The following is a 15,344-nucleotide window of genomic DNA, read 5'->3' as shown; positions in this document are numbered from 1 at the left end:
AATTATGATAAAAATCACCAGGACGCCTTGTTTCCAGCTGTTTTATGTAAAAAAACAAAACAAAAAAACAACAACTATTAAGACAAGAAAAAAACAACTTACAAATGACTGTTTTTAAATGAAAGTGACATTAAAAATTCTACATTAAATATAACTGTAGAGTAACTCACTAATGTACAATCACCAAATTACATTTGTAACTGTTACTAAACTGTTATTTACAACAATAATAGTCTATATCTTTACAAATCACAATGTAAAAACACTACAGATCAAGAATGTTCTTTAAACACTGGTTTGTGCAGTACTGGACTCTGGATTCAGAAAGTAATAAAAGAACTCTTGGGTCTTCCTCTTTTCTGCAAAGTCCTGTTTTGTTGGTGGTTTCAATATCAACGAGGCAAAAATTGTGGCTGTAGAAAGAAAATAGGATATTTATATTCCATAGACCATAACTTTTGTACATTTTTTATTCAATAGAAAAGGCAAAAAAAAAACCAAAACATTTGACTTTGGAACAAACACCTAAATTAGGTTCTCTTAATTAAACCAGCACAATGAGAACTGCAATAAGTAACAGGAGATTCATAAATAAAAGAGTGAAGTGCCTTTAGCCTTACACAGTATGTTGACATCCAGTCGATTGTTAGCAGTATGCTTCAATAGTTCCCGGAGGAAAGCAGTTAAATAGTTGAACACATTTTGATGGCACTGAGGTAGCATGGAAATAACCTGTGGAGAAAAAGAAATACAATAACATTTTCAATAGTGTAACAAACCTTGACGTCAATAACTGGTGATGAATAAATAGTCAAAGTCCCCCTACTTTCTCACAATGACTTGCATTTGAGCAGCAGTCTAGGCACTGTTGGTAAAAAGAGTAGGGAACCACAGGCTCTGGCAGGGCATCCAGGAAGAGAAGCAAGGCTTCTGCAACCGAGTGGTTACTGCCCGCTGCAGGTCAACTTTTTGTCAACGACATAATCTTCAAGCAGAAGGATATACACATATGCAAAAAATATACGCATATGAACAAAGCTATTACTAGTACTTTTCATTCCAGGCAAACAGTTATTAAACAGGGGGAAATGGCATGTCATGGCAACATTTCTTAAGGATACGGAGAGAGTCGGGCATGCCGGTGTCAAGACAATCCCTTATTTCTGCAAAATCACTACGAAGTCCTGGTTGTTGAAATATGTCCTCCTGCCAGATTAAGAAAATGGATAAAGTCTATTCTGTTTTCAGCTCAGAAATCATAGGAAAGCAACCCCCCCCCCCCCAAACAATCTGCATATGTGCTGACCTGTTTGATTGCATGGCGAAACAAATGATCCACCATCATCCAAAGTTCTTTTGGAATGGCTAGAGGATTTTCAGCATTCATATCATTCCCATTGGTCAATGTTTCTGCCTAGCATTGAAAGCAAACAAAAGAAAGAATTGAAACACATCGCTCTGACACTGACACACATGGCATCAAGGCTGCGGAACTCTACCTAACAGAATCAGATCACTTTATCCCACCAGAGCAAATGCTTCTGCCACATTTGAGCATTTTTTTCCCCCCACATTCACTCTACAACAGAGTACATGCGTAAGAAAACTACTACATGATTGATGCCACTAACCCACACACATCCCTCAGTACCAAACATATTTCAAGGACATTCTTGATGGTTGTTACCACCCTGCACAAAACAGCACAGTTGGCATGGTAGCCCCTCATGATTTACAGCTTTTTGACTCCCCTTTGGTGAGGAACAGTGTAAGCAAATAACTCAATTATTAATGTCACCAAGTTCCCCTTACACTTCAGCTATTTCCCTCTTAAGGCAGTGCCCCTTGATTAAATAGTGACAGTCACACTCACAAGTTTGCCAATTGTCCCTGGCGGCATGTCATGAATCGGTTCCCTCATAAGACACAATAAACGAAGGGAGGTGCCATAGCAGCTTGGTAGGTAGTTTCCTGAAACCGAAATGAAGTAATCTTTGCCACGTTCAAGGTGAAGCACCAAGATGTCTTCAATCTGCTCCTTGCCAGAGTTGAGATTAGGTGCCGTCATGTGGTTTACAAAGACCTCAAGCTCAATGTCCACAGAACCACCTAGATACACCGACACAAACAGCCAGGCAGGGGGTGAAATTTCATAATTAGTGGATAAATAAATGTCAAATATTCTGCTCAGCAACAAAACTGTGATGGAAAAATTAAAGTGACTTTAATGTGATACAAACCCTGAGCAATGAAACCTTTGTGGGGGTTGGCTGTGAGCCAAGACTTGCAGTATGTGGACTCGTTTGGCTTTTGGATGAACTCAAACTGACAAGGAACCTGCCCATCATTGTAGAGGGTCAGTGTCTCTGCCTGATGCTGCATGTATTTCACATCCTTAAAGTGGAACTGGAGGAAAAAACGTGGGAAAGTTTTTTGAGCCATGATTAAAATATTTGACTTTTTCATTCATATTGTCAACATTCTAATAATACATGATAGGAGAAAAAAAAGTCACCTCTTGTTTAGACAATGTTACAGATGGAATACATTCATTCTCCAGTTTGTCTATATTGCGGACAATCTCTTCAAATGTCTTCTTATACGTCTCACTGTTTATTCTCTTTATCTGTAGGAACAAGTGAGCACAGCACACATTACGCAATGTCCCATACTAAACCGTAGGCATATGTATCCACTGACATTAGGTCAGCTGACTGTTAAATTTAAATGTACTCTCTTAATGAACTTTTCTCTGCTTTTTAACCAATGCCGAAGAAAATAAAATTCTTTACCCCAGTGACGAGCAGGGAACTGACTGGTTTGTGGTCACTGATCTTCAGAGCCATGTGACTCTGATAATGCTGCTGAGTGATGTTCTTTCCTTTCCACAAGATACGGTCACACCATGCAGGAACACGGCATTTCTCACTAGTTTAATAGAGGTCAGAAGTCAAAACTCACCTCTGTATCATACATGCAAGAATTGTGAGGTTCTTGAAATTGTCTCATTTGCTATTGTCTCAACAGCTAATACAAATGAACATACAACACTGCAATTTGAATTTACGGCAGGATTAACAAACGCTAAACTAAAAATGTAATTTCTCTGACATGTATAGATTGAAAATAGATTGAAATTATTTTTCTCCTTTCTTATTAGTCTGCGAAAAGGAAAAAGAACCAAAACAAGATCATAAGCACTTGTCCCTGTATTAGCGAATTACCTTGTGTCCCATGTGTCTGAGCCTGTATCATATTTATATGTGGGCTGGAAATTGATCTCTCCCTCCACAAATCCAACAAAAACAGCCTCTTCATCAATCTGCCTCTTGAGCTGAGGATCACATGCAAGTGGTAAGCATCTGGCTGTATTCCCAAAAATGAAGAGCAGGACTTTCAATGAAGAGAATGAGGAAACCATCTGTGTTGTTACCTGATCATAATTGTGCAGTGCTTCAAAGTCTTTCTTGCTAATGAGCTCTTTCACATCTTTAACATCAAGGTTGCTGATCCTGTAATTGAGGTCTCCGATCCAAAAAACCACACTAGGACACAGAAAATAGAAATAAAAATATTTCAAACATATCACAATAATCTACACTTGAAAAATAAGAATATTTATTTTCATACTCATGCTTTATGATAGTAAATGGTGGCCTGGAATTGTCCAATTGGTGGAACTCCATACGAGCGCAAATATCTTTAAAGTCTTGATTGCGCCTCTCATATTCTTCAATATGTGCAGCTAAGTGAGAGTTGACCACGCAGATATTAGAGTTGTGGAAGTGAAAACGGATTGCAACAGCACCTTTATTTCCCTGAAAATTGAGAGAAAATTCTTAAGACCAGTCCTGGACAAACTGTAAAGAGAACACCACTGTTGCATATAGTATAATCGTATTACATATAACATTGTTCAGAAAAAGCACTCTCGACAAACTTTAATAAAAACACAAAGGAACATACACTCACCGGCCACTTTATTAGGTACACCTATCCAACTGCTGGTTAACACTTAATTTCTAATCAGCCAATCACATGGCGGCAACTCAGTGCATTTAGGCATGTAGACATGGTCAAGACAATCTCCTGCAGTTCAAACCGAGCATCAGTATGGGGAAGAAAGGTGATTTGAGTGACTTTGAACGTGGCATGGTGGTTGGTGCCAGAAGGGCTGGTCTGAGTATTTCAGAAACTGCTGATCTACTGGGATTTTCACGCACAACCATCTCTAGGGTTTACAGAGAATGGTCCGAAAAAGAAAAAATATCCAGTGAGCGGCAGTTCTGTGGGCGGAAATGCCTTGTTGATGCCAGAGGTCACAGGAGAATGGCCAGACTGGTTCGAGCTGATAGAAAGGCAACAGTGACTCAAATAACCACCCGTTACAACCAAGGTAGGCAGAAGAGCATCTCTGAACGCACAGTACGTCGAACTTTGAGGCAGATGGGCTACAGCAGCAGAAGACCACACCGGGTGCCACTCCTTTCAGCTAAGAACAGGAAACTGAGGCTACAATTTGCACAAGCTCATCGAAATTGGACAATAGAAGATTGGAAAAACGTTGCCTGGTCTGATGAGTCTCGATTTCTGCTGCGACATTCGGATGGTAGGGTCAGAATTTGGCGTCTACAACATGAAAGCATGGGTCCATCCTGCCTTGTATCAACGGTTCAGGCTGGTGGTGGTGGTGTAATGGTGTGGGGAATATTTTCTTGGCACTCTTTGGGTCCCTTGGTACCAATTGAGCATCGTTGCAACGCCACAGCCTACCTGAGCATTGTTGCTGACCATGTCCATGCCTTTATGACCACAATGTACCCAACTTCTGATGGCTACTTTCAGCAGGATAATGCGCCATGTCATAAAGCTGGAATCATCTCAGACTGGTTTCTTGAACATGACAATGAGTTCACTGTACTCAAATGGCCTCCACAGTCACCAGATCTCAATCCAATAGAGCATCTTTGGGATGTGGTGGAACGGGAGATTCGCATCATGGATGTGCAGCCGACAAATCTGCGGCAACTGTGTGATGCCATCATGTCAGTATGGACCAAACTCTCTGAGGAATGCTTCCAGCACCTTGTTGAATCTATGCCACGAAGAATTGAGGCAGTTCTGAAGGCAAAAGGGGGTCCAACCCGTTACTAGCATGGTGTACCTAATAAAGTGGCCGGTGAGTGTATATTGTATACACAATGTGGGAGACTATGTTGGTTGATTGGCCAACTGGTGTTGTCACACTGCCAAGCCTTGCTATGTGCAACAACAGATCTGTTACAACTGACCACAGTGCCTCACTATCATGTAATAGCTTAACTAAACTACTGCTCAACCAAGGAATTGAACTACAAACATGGCAAATGAATTAAAATCTCAGTGAATAAGTGAAAACTCCAGCTATTGTAGAAAAGAGGGAACAAACCTTTACTAATCAGCAGCCATTTGAGCTAATGTCACCTGCAGAAATAGCTACCGGTATATAAGTCAGTCTGCATGGGAAAACAGTGCAGTAAACCTGGGAAGTGGGCTGCACATTTCCTTCCGAGGAAATGTGTGTTTGCAGGACTACGTCCTCTCACAGTTTGTTTATATGTTGTTAAATTTGAAAGGTCAAATCAGAAGTTTCAGAATCTTTGCACTCTACAACCAACAAGAATGTCAAAAGCAATGTTTAGTTCAGTATCCAGACAGTTATCCATGGAGGGCATGTGATGAGTCCAAAAATGTATATGAAAACATCAATATAAACTTTTCTGGAACTTTTGCCTGGAGCCTTAAAGTGTGAAGGGATGAAAATCAATCCCATAACAGCAAGACAGTGGCATGAATGAGCGCTTACCATCCGTCCCATGATGCCAGTGCCCACACTTTCAGCCTCCACATCAGAGATGAATTCGGCATGTTCCTTTTTCACATATAAGATCAACATGATGCCCACCAAACGCACCAACTTCACCTACAGCAGAACACAAGTACAATGTCATTTCACTAGGACCATTTCTGTTTCATTGCTGAACAATAGCTTGTATCTTATCTGGGGAGTTTGGGTGGTATATCTGTTCTTTTAATGGACCTTTACTGCCATCTGCTGTATATAAGGCTGCATACATTTGATCTACAAAGCCTAAAAGGCTGATTCTGAAATTGAAGAAAGTTTGTCAGAAGAGAATGTCACTTTTAACAGAACAAATAAAAGGCCAGTTCTTCATAAGTAATTACAATTTAAGCAGAGTTGGTTCAGCCCGCTTTGTGTAAGTCCAAGGACAGGCATGTTGATATAAAACAGCATTTTGCCAAAATAAAATGAAATACTTGGTGAGATAAGAAATGATAAACCTTCTGATGAGATCAGTGTTTCCAGGTGTAAAATGTTATAGAAAACCAGCATGGAGAAGTACTGCATTTTAGCCTAGTTTCATCTTTCCGCCTCTTTATGAGGCATATATGCTCTCCTTGTCAAAGTGGAAACTACTGACAAATGTGCTAGTGTGGAGAGTATTAAAACAAGGGCCCTTCAGGCCTCTAATCAGTCTCACACAAGACTTGTAGAAGAGTTTGACTGGAAATCATAAAAACTGCATTTAGCATTGGTACACCTCAATAAAACAGTTCAGCCAAAAAGGAAGGAAGCAAATAAGCAGGTGTCAGCATTCTGAGAAATTATAAGTAGATGAAAACAGTAAAAGGTGAAGTGACTATGCTCATCACATATGGACTTTTTCTTAGAACTATTTAGGAGAACATTCAAATAAATGTGGTGAGAGAGTGTTATAGCTAAAAACTCATCCACACTAGAAACACTTGCCTTGATGTTGAACATCTTATAGGTATTTGACTTCATGTGGAATAGAAAAACAAGATGAACTTCTTCCTTACTAAGGCATACGTGGCATCTGGATGCAAGGCTTCAGATACAGCCTTCGTCCACTCTGGCTCTTTTGGGGTGTCATTGAAGAAGAAAGCCTCTTTGCTGAGATCAAGTTCCTGAAAACTAAAGAAAAATTAGGTGTTTATCCAAGTCTGGTTCTTTTATTGAGCTTTTCCTGTGAAAAAGCACCCCCCCCCAATCCCTCAAAACCATTGCAACAGCATTTTAAAGACAGTGTTGTTTTACTTCAGGATAATTGTGTCATGCAGCATATGTCAGAGGTTTGCATGGGATATGTTGAGTTGTATGGATGACAAAGCTATTCTGTTGCAGAGAAATGGTCACCTACCCCACACAGTACACATCAGGAGGGTTGAGAGTGCAGCTCAGCCAAGGACGAAGGCTTTCCTTTGGTGTCTGCCCATTGACATTATAGGTACCAAGAAAGAAGCTGAAATAAAATATGGTGAATTATGAACTTTCAGAATAGTAGTAAACCAATATAATTTAAAACAAAAGGACCCAGCTGTTTCACCATTCTTCCCCTAGGTGTCCCCAGAAATAATCAGATATTGACACTTTCTAAAACACGAAAGTGCATTTTGCAAAGATTCTCAGTCATCAGGGTCACAGTTATTCAGTAAAGTGAGAAGACTAATGATGGTCAATTAAAGATGCATGACTTTTTCTTACCCTACCAATTGCATGTTATCTTACCAGCTGATACTACTGAAGCAAAAATATTTAGGGCAGCGATGGAAAACTAAATTATGACCGTTTTTTTCTTGCAGGTAACTTCAAACATCAAACAAAGGTAAATATTTGAAATAAGATTTTAAGCTGCCAGAAAGTGTGGTTGTAAAATACCTGAAGTCCTCTAAGTAAGTGTATTGTTCTTCATTCTTCAGCAGCTCACACCGGATCAGGTTGTCTCGCAGTCCAAACTGTGGCATGGCCAGTATCTGGGCTTTGTTAGAGGGGGTGTGGCTGGAAGAGCGGACCAGCTCATCCCGGTCCTCTCGACTTGTTATTCCCTGACTGAATTGATGGACACAAGTAGTCATTTCAGGAATGAAGAACCTCATAAAAGTGTCCTTTCAACATGTGTCAAAAGGGCAGACTTCAAACTATATGCCAGTTTGTGTTCATAACAGTGTTCATAAACCAAGTAAAAACAGACTTGCAATGAATTGTAAAAATAATTATTCTATATTTTTTCCTGAATATTATGATCATGTTGGGTGCATTGTTAGGACAGAAAAAGTGAACAGCCTTATAATAAGGTGACTGCTGTGTAATGTGAAGCTATTCACACAACTGGGAACAAAGGAATTCAGAGTCTATCATCCCCAATAACAATGCCCAAGGTATTGCCTTTATAAAAGTTATTCATAAATATGACATGCTCATTTGTAATTCAAATTTTTGATTTACATTCCAAGTTTAAAAAAGTGGTTAAAGTTGTTTGTGGTTATTGCAGTTTTTTTTAAGTGCAAATTTTTTTTAGGTCTGATGTGTTAATCTAATCCTAACTCAAAAAAAGCAGTCAAAAATGGAAAAACCAAAAACCATCACTTGTACACCAACAACATTGGGGGGGAAAAGGGTATAAAAAAAAGTCTATATGTGCAGATTTTACTAGACACCAGTAAAAGGCAGCATGCCAGGTCTTACCTCTCAGGACTGGAGAGTTTAAACCTCTGTGGCCCACTATTAGAACCCCTTTCCCTTTCCAAATTTTCCTTTTTGCCCAAGGATTTCTCTGCTGTGGGGGAAAATGGGGAAAAAAAGTATAAGGATCATCAATCATATAAAAAACCTGCTGTACCTGCTTCATCTACCTACTTTGAATGACAGATGTGTACATTTTGCATAATAAAACTTTTGGTTACCGTCTCACTACACAAACATTAGCTTGAAAACTTCTGCAGGTATTGACACTGCCTGACAATTCACTGTAATAAGAACCAAACCCTTAATAAATAGAAGTCAATTCTTAACCCAGAACAGAACTACAATTTTATAAATTACATTTTTAACAGAAACAATAACAGTATCAATGCCAGAGGTATACAATAATAAAAGGCTATTCCAAGTATTGACACACTATACAGGAAGGCAGGCTAATCTTAAATTAACCCATATTTGAAGAACAGTTTTAAAATATAGGCCAGGGCTGATGTGTCAACTTTGGATTGCTTTGTGGATGGTTGTGGTTGATACTGCATGTAAAGTGGCCTGTTTTAATGCCTCTGAAACAGCATGGCCCCTGTCTCCTGCAGCTCGGTGGGGAACACAGCTGCTCTCTGAAAGGGGAAGATCAACTTCTTCCAATGGGAGTTAGGCACATTGCCGACAGCACAAAATAAAAATAAGTCAAATTGGTTTATAATATAGAGGTTATTTTAAAATTACCAGAAATTTCAAGAGCAAATTATTACCCAGATATTAGCTTCAGAAGATAGCTACACATATTTGCACAGTAATGCCATTATAAACTTTAGTTAATGTTTTTTGAGGTACTATCAAAACACCACGTGTTCATGTTCTATGATAATAAATGGACAATGTAGATTGACATACAAATTTTAGTAAAAGTGACACTGTATTACACTGTGTTTTTAAATTGACGTTTTATGCATGCGACAGACAGACAGACAAAATTCCGCTATTTGTCACTAACTGTCCGAGTCCTCTCCAGTCTGTCAATTCTGACAGTCGTCTGAAGAAAATATGTAATCTTTTAATGTAACTATGTGTTGCTACATTTTAACATGAGAAGAAAAAAAACAAAAAAATCCAGTTTGAGCATAGCAGAATACACTGGATAGTACAGTTGAGCACCTTATTTGACTAAGGAAGATGTAAAAATTTGGAATTCTTCAATTAATACAAGATTCAAACAAGACCTCGAATTCCATTTACCAATTCCAAGCATCACTGATTCTAAACAAGTCTAAAAATGTCAAGGTGGTAAAATACTGCTTCATATAATTAAAAAAAAAAAGGTACAACAATTTCAAAAGATTGATCTGCCCCTGCGACCCGACCCCGGATAAGCGGTAGAGGATGGATGGATGGATGATCTTACTGCAGCCATGTTACTAAACAAGCAACATATATCAGTCTTTATGTTACCAGTTTATATAATCATTACATAAACAGTACCATATTTATTAGCACTATTCCAGCGTCCTTATCTTTCTGAAAGTTATTAGATATATGTGGTTGTAAAATTCAAAACGTTATAAAAGACAAAACGTAATGCAAACTTGCACATACTGCACGAAGGTTAATAATGCCCAGAGTTCCATTGATATCATCTTTAAATTGAAGTCATGCCATAAAGGTAAGTTTTTCTTCTTATTATTTACTCAACTAGATGTGTGTAGATGTAAATGTCTGCCCATTCCTCCATCGTTTGCATTATTTGTTCCTTCACAACAGAACATTTTTTGGCACCTATAGTATCCAAAGATGAGCTCTCACCAACTTCAGCTGTCAGACTAAATAGGCCAACAACACGAGCAGAATATAAAGCCAGTAAACCAGCACAGGGGCTGCACAGTTTTCTGATCACTACCGAAATTCTTTACAATCATCGTAGTTATGGTATTTTCTGTCTCATTGCGATCCCCAAGGAGAATGATAAAGCCAAATCTAGCGAAAGCCGACACTTTTCGAGCCGCTAAACTGATTACGGTTTACAGTAGCTTCGTGACATATTGACAAGATAAAACTAACATGATCTCGCAGTACTTTATAGTCCGTTTAGACTATAACCAACATAGCTTAAGTTAGTTTTATAGAAAGATAAAATACACGTTAGCATTAGCTACACTGGTAGCATATTATGATTGGCTTAATGGAAAACGCTGAAGTGGCTCTTTGTTTCTCCACCTGGAAAATAAGTAAATGCATGAATAGTTATCATACCCGAGTCTCTCATTGCCCGAGACATTTCCATGCAAGAAAATCTGACATCCTGTGCTTAAGAGCGAAGTCCTGGGAGCTTGAGACCTGCCCATGCTAATGGTCACAGCACTGTAGGAGGAGTTGAGGCCTGGCAGCAGGCAGGAAGCAGCCATGGAGGTACGGACCCAGCTCACCTACTGCATAGATAACGACCAATTATTTGATATTTTAAGAAAAAGCTAACAGGAACTCTGAACGCAGCAATAATATCTTTAAAAAAAATTAAAAATCTTATTCCTGCAGTGAGCACCTATTAGCGTTTTCTTTAATCATTCGTCGTCTCTGTAAATAACGCAAGAACTCGTTCTTACAGTCTAGGTCTAACGAATCCATTTATTAATACATTTTGTTTAACGATGTGTATTTGCTTGAATTTCTGGCGCCAACATGTAGAAGTTAGTGTGAAAAACTAACGGTCAGATATGAAGTCTTTACTGACTGCGTCTAAAACGGAACACTCAAAACCAGAATTGTCATACCTGCATCTTGGTTTGTGTAAAAGTGTATAAGTGTTGTTTCTTTGGTCTGTTGTGCATGTCTTTACAGCTACTTACTTTTTCTTTGTGTTACTCATTTTTGCAAAAAAAAAACTTTACACTATTATTCCATTATTTTTTATAATAACGTGTTTTTGATTAATGTTCTCAGTTATTAAGAAATCTTGGCTTAAGACAATTCGACTGGACTGTCCTTATCCCCCCCAAAAAAAAAACACAACAAAAAATAAAGGAAGTCCAGTTGAATTTTATTAAGGCAAAAATGCACTTTTGTTATTTGTTGTTTTTTGTCTCTGTTTGTTTGGCTAGGTTATTTGTTTTGCTCTGTTTTGCTTGGATGTTTTCCCAGTTCCTTCTTCTCCCAACAGGTCTGATGTTTGATAATTTGCTATCCACCAAATGACGCTACTTTGTAGTTTTGCACTTGTATATTGAAAATTCTCTTTTACTGCACTTTTAACCCTTAAACATGTACATATAAGGTTATGCATACATATTTATTTAGTACTTGGTACTTCAGATAACTTTAAAGTCTCTTTTTATGTGGTGGAATGGAAATATGTTTTTTGCTGCACATAGGTTTAATGTAAAAAGTGTCATTATGGAAATTGCTAAGGTCCTTTAGTGTAAAGGTCAGTAATGTAAAATTCATTGTTCCATGTATAATATGACAGGTGTGATCTTAACAGAATGAGTTAAGATTTCACAGTCCAAAATCACTTTAAACCTATTGTGATGTTGCTTGGCAGGTGTAGTACAATATGTGCACTCAGTGAGCTCATCTCAAATTTATATAATATTATAAGAACAGCTCCAAATTACTGCAAGTTGAAATCCAAGTGTAGCCAAAGTAATGTGTAAATGTAAATTTGTAATTTCTATTCTGTAAGTAAAGATGCTCTAAACATGTTTCCATTAAACTTGCAGTGGTAATAATAAATGAAATAACAAATATGACACAAAATAAGTCGAGCAAAAATGAAAGATCATTTTAAGGGTTGTTGTCACTCAGATCCTTATATTACTTGCCAAGTTGCTGACAAGGCAGATTTAAAGAAAGAAGACCTGTGTATGTGCTTTTACATTTAAATTAATTTAGTATTTCCGATCTGCCAGGTCTATTGCATTATTGTATATGCTTTAGCATTTTTCATGGATTACTACAAAACAGCAGCTATGATACATGCAGTCAAACAGGGCTACCATGTTCATTCATGACAATAGAAATAAAGAAATTGTCTTTGAAGTGCATTGAAAGGAAGTGCTGCTTACAACCACACAGTTTTAACAGCACAAAAATGTGAGACCACAAGGTGCACAAGCCTCTTCTGAATGAATATTGAATGAAGGTGAAGCTTTACTGATTTTTTTTGTTGTAATTACAACTTTAGCTTAACTGGCAATTAAGGTCATTGCTATGAGCAGGAAAAAAAAGATCACAAACCTGTTTTCCTTTGCTGACTAAGTTTATTTAGTGGTGTCCCCAGGGGTGCTGGCACCTGTTTGCCAACTCCCAGGCTTTTGCTGTTTTTCTGGTATTTGTTGATCCATTCAAAATTTGGCACCACAGCAGGAGACTTACAAACTTCTGGAATAAAGGGAGAACATAGAAATGAGTGGTCACATTATTTTTGAGTGCAGGCCAAAACATTTGTTCAAAGATGCTGAAGTCACACTTGATAGTAAGAAACTTCATAATTTCTCTGCTTACCTGCAGTGGGAGTCTGGTTCTTTGATAGATCCATGACCAGTATCCCTACTGACTTAAATCCCTAATACAACTTGCAGAAGTGTGCTCTGATGGTATTGAAGCAGCCCATCCCCCACACAACCGTAAAACAATTAGCCTTCAGAAGCTATGCTGTCTGGTTTAAATGGCTTTCATATCATCTCTGCAGATCCCTGTGAGTGAAGTCCTAGAAAAGAAATCCAAACTCCACCCCTGTCCCTGCCCCCCCATCCCGTCCGGTCTACTACTTTGCAGTTCTAAAATTGATTTAATATTTACATAAATAATAGAAATTATTTTTAGATGAATGTTAGTCCTGATCTGTTCTTGATGTGTTTAGCATATACAAGGATGAGAATAAGCCCCTCCAATTCTGAGACTACAGTCTCACAAGTACCCTCTCCAGGTCGGGGATGCATAGCTTAACAGTTAAGCTGTTAAACTGACACGTTAGCCTGATCTATACTGAGTCTTCTGCTAGATTGTTGAATTTAGCTTTTGATATTGTTGTATGACTTACCACTCCATGCCCTGTTCAGCTCACTGAGGAAGAGTCGTGAGTGGGACCCAAAGGGAAGCTTGAAGTTTAATTCCTCTTGCTGGTAACTCATTCTGACTGTGATATCACTACCTTTAATCACAAGTATGTCAACCTTATATTGTTTTGGTTTTAATTATTTCAGTCTTTTATCTGAATGGGGCAAAAATAAAAATGGCAGCTTACCCACGACTGCAAGCTCCTCTGGTGAGGACACTGAATAAAGCAAAGAATAGCAGAATGTGCTAAAATGCTTTCATTTAATAAAGTCAATTAATTCCAACAAACAATACTCTCTTTACTGTTGCAAACCACATGAAAGCAGCTCACCTTCTGCAACTGCAAAGTCAAATGAGATAGGTATTATGTCCTCCAGTGACACGTCCTCTGCAGTAATGGCCATTCTTCTGTTTTTATAAATGAAGATCCTGCATTTAGACGTAGTTGTTTAATTTTAGAATTCAAACTGTGGCTTGCATTTGTTGTAAATTAATATAACATTTAGCAAAATGACATAGTCTCTCAAAAAGACATAGACTCTCAATGCACAACTCTACTCTCAAATTTTGCACACAAACCAGTTTGTAGTCAATTAGTACTTTAATTTGAAACTCACGCATGTTCTTTGGCAGATTCCACCAATCCCAGCAACCTGCTCTCTATAATGTCTTCAAAGAAAACATCACATTGGACAGCATGTTAACAGTTAAGGACAAAATTTTACATATGGTAGGGAGGGTTCCCATGTGTTCCTCTGCCTGATGCTTTTATTGAACAATGACATTAATTTATGATGCAAGATGTGTAGATTCTCAAGGTCATAGTTATCCAAGGTAGTTTTCTTTGTCAACTGGACTGTTTTTCTTCTCTTTTGAAGACGTTTTGCCTTCTATCCAGAAGGCTTTTTAAGTTTTGAACTCGTTGGGGACAGAGCTTGAAAATATAGCCCTTGTGGTCCATTAGCATGCTAACCATCCGGGTGGTCACCTGAGAGTCTTTGCTAGGTAAGTTAATTTAATGAGCGCCTGTAAGGGGAGATCCTCGAGGTAATACTGCCGTCACGTGGATAGAAACGATCGTTACAATTTGGGTCAGCTCAACAGGACGCCATACCCTGAATATCTAAGTCATGTCTTGATTTAAGTCAGTTGTGCTGCATGTGCACGTTAACTATTTTAACGTTAACCGTACATTCTTGTGCCCATTTGCTTACTTTACTTCAACTTGTGAAGTAACTAATCTGAAAACAAACAAAAAAACAAGAATGAAGGATACAATAGTGCAGTTTTCTTCATTTTCCAAAGTTTTAGAAATCGCAGCGGACTGATCCATTGTCAAGTCGGTTCTTCACTCTACCCGAGATAGCTTTGGTGAAGTTCGTCTATCTGTGCCCCGAGGAAACGTCAATTGTAAAATCGAAGAAAAGATGGAGTTCACAGTTATGCAACATTATTCCCCTCCGATTTCAGTACTTCTGATAATCCGCCTTAAGTCTGCCACGCATTTTACGCCAATGCCGCGCTAATGTAATGCCCTGACGTCATCAATACTGCGGCGAACGCATAAAAACGCTTACAATGAATGTTTAAAAGTTCGAGCTTTTCTCTCGCATTTCTTTTAATTCTGAAACGATTCACGGGATATAAGATACGGAAGTTTTAAAGAGACAATTTTGGGGATAATTAAAACATTTTGGTGAAATTCCGAATCAACACTCTTTGATTCCACTTC

The 15,344-nt window shown here is 38.4% G+C and overlaps 1 protein-coding gene across 5 annotated transcripts; it reads right to left on the bottom strand.

The window, feature by feature from the left end:
- Window positions 1-29: 29 nt before the first annotated feature.
- Window positions 30-15,344, bottom strand: inpp5b (inositol polyphosphate-5-phosphatase B). Of its 5 annotated transcripts, XM_011618232.2 has the most exons (23): window positions 14,889-15,344; window positions 14,230-14,309; window positions 13,944-14,041; window positions 13,800-13,829; window positions 13,596-13,706; window positions 12,791-12,934; window positions 8,549-8,639; window positions 7,742-7,912; window positions 7,224-7,325; window positions 6,883-6,997; window positions 5,846-5,962; window positions 3,631-3,818; window positions 3,434-3,545; window positions 3,225-3,334; window positions 2,793-2,928; window positions 2,516-2,626; window positions 2,241-2,406; window positions 1,874-2,109; window positions 1,307-1,414; window positions 1,122-1,206; window positions 827-954; window positions 621-732; window positions 30-413 (listed from the first exon to the last, which is right to left on the bottom strand). In XM_011618232.2, the coding sequence occupies exons 1-23, from the start codon at window positions 14,943-14,945 to the stop codon at window positions 286-288; spliced, it is 2,736 nt and encodes a 911-aa protein (XP_011616534.2). In that variant the 5' UTR covers window positions 14,946-15,344; the 3' UTR covers window positions 30-285. The 5 variants fall into 5 exon arrangements, with proteins under 5 accessions (XP_011616534.2, XP_029694259.1, XP_029694260.1 ...); XM_029838399.1 differs by lacking the exons at window positions 14,230-14,309; window positions 14,889-15,344 and having other exon boundaries at window positions 13,596-13,728; window positions 13,944-13,963; XM_029838400.1 differs by lacking the exons at window positions 13,800-13,829; window positions 13,944-14,041; window positions 14,230-14,309; window positions 14,889-15,344 and having other exon boundaries at window positions 13,058-13,715.

This window comes from Takifugu rubripes, chromosome 7 (genome assembly GCF_901000725.2).
Source record: "Takifugu rubripes chromosome 7, fTakRub1.2, whole genome shotgun sequence".
NCBI lineage: Eukaryota > Metazoa > Chordata > Actinopteri > Tetraodontiformes > Tetraodontidae > Takifugu > Takifugu rubripes.
Note: the sequence above shows the minus strand (reverse complement) of the source record. Positions and strands in the feature narration are given on the sequence as shown.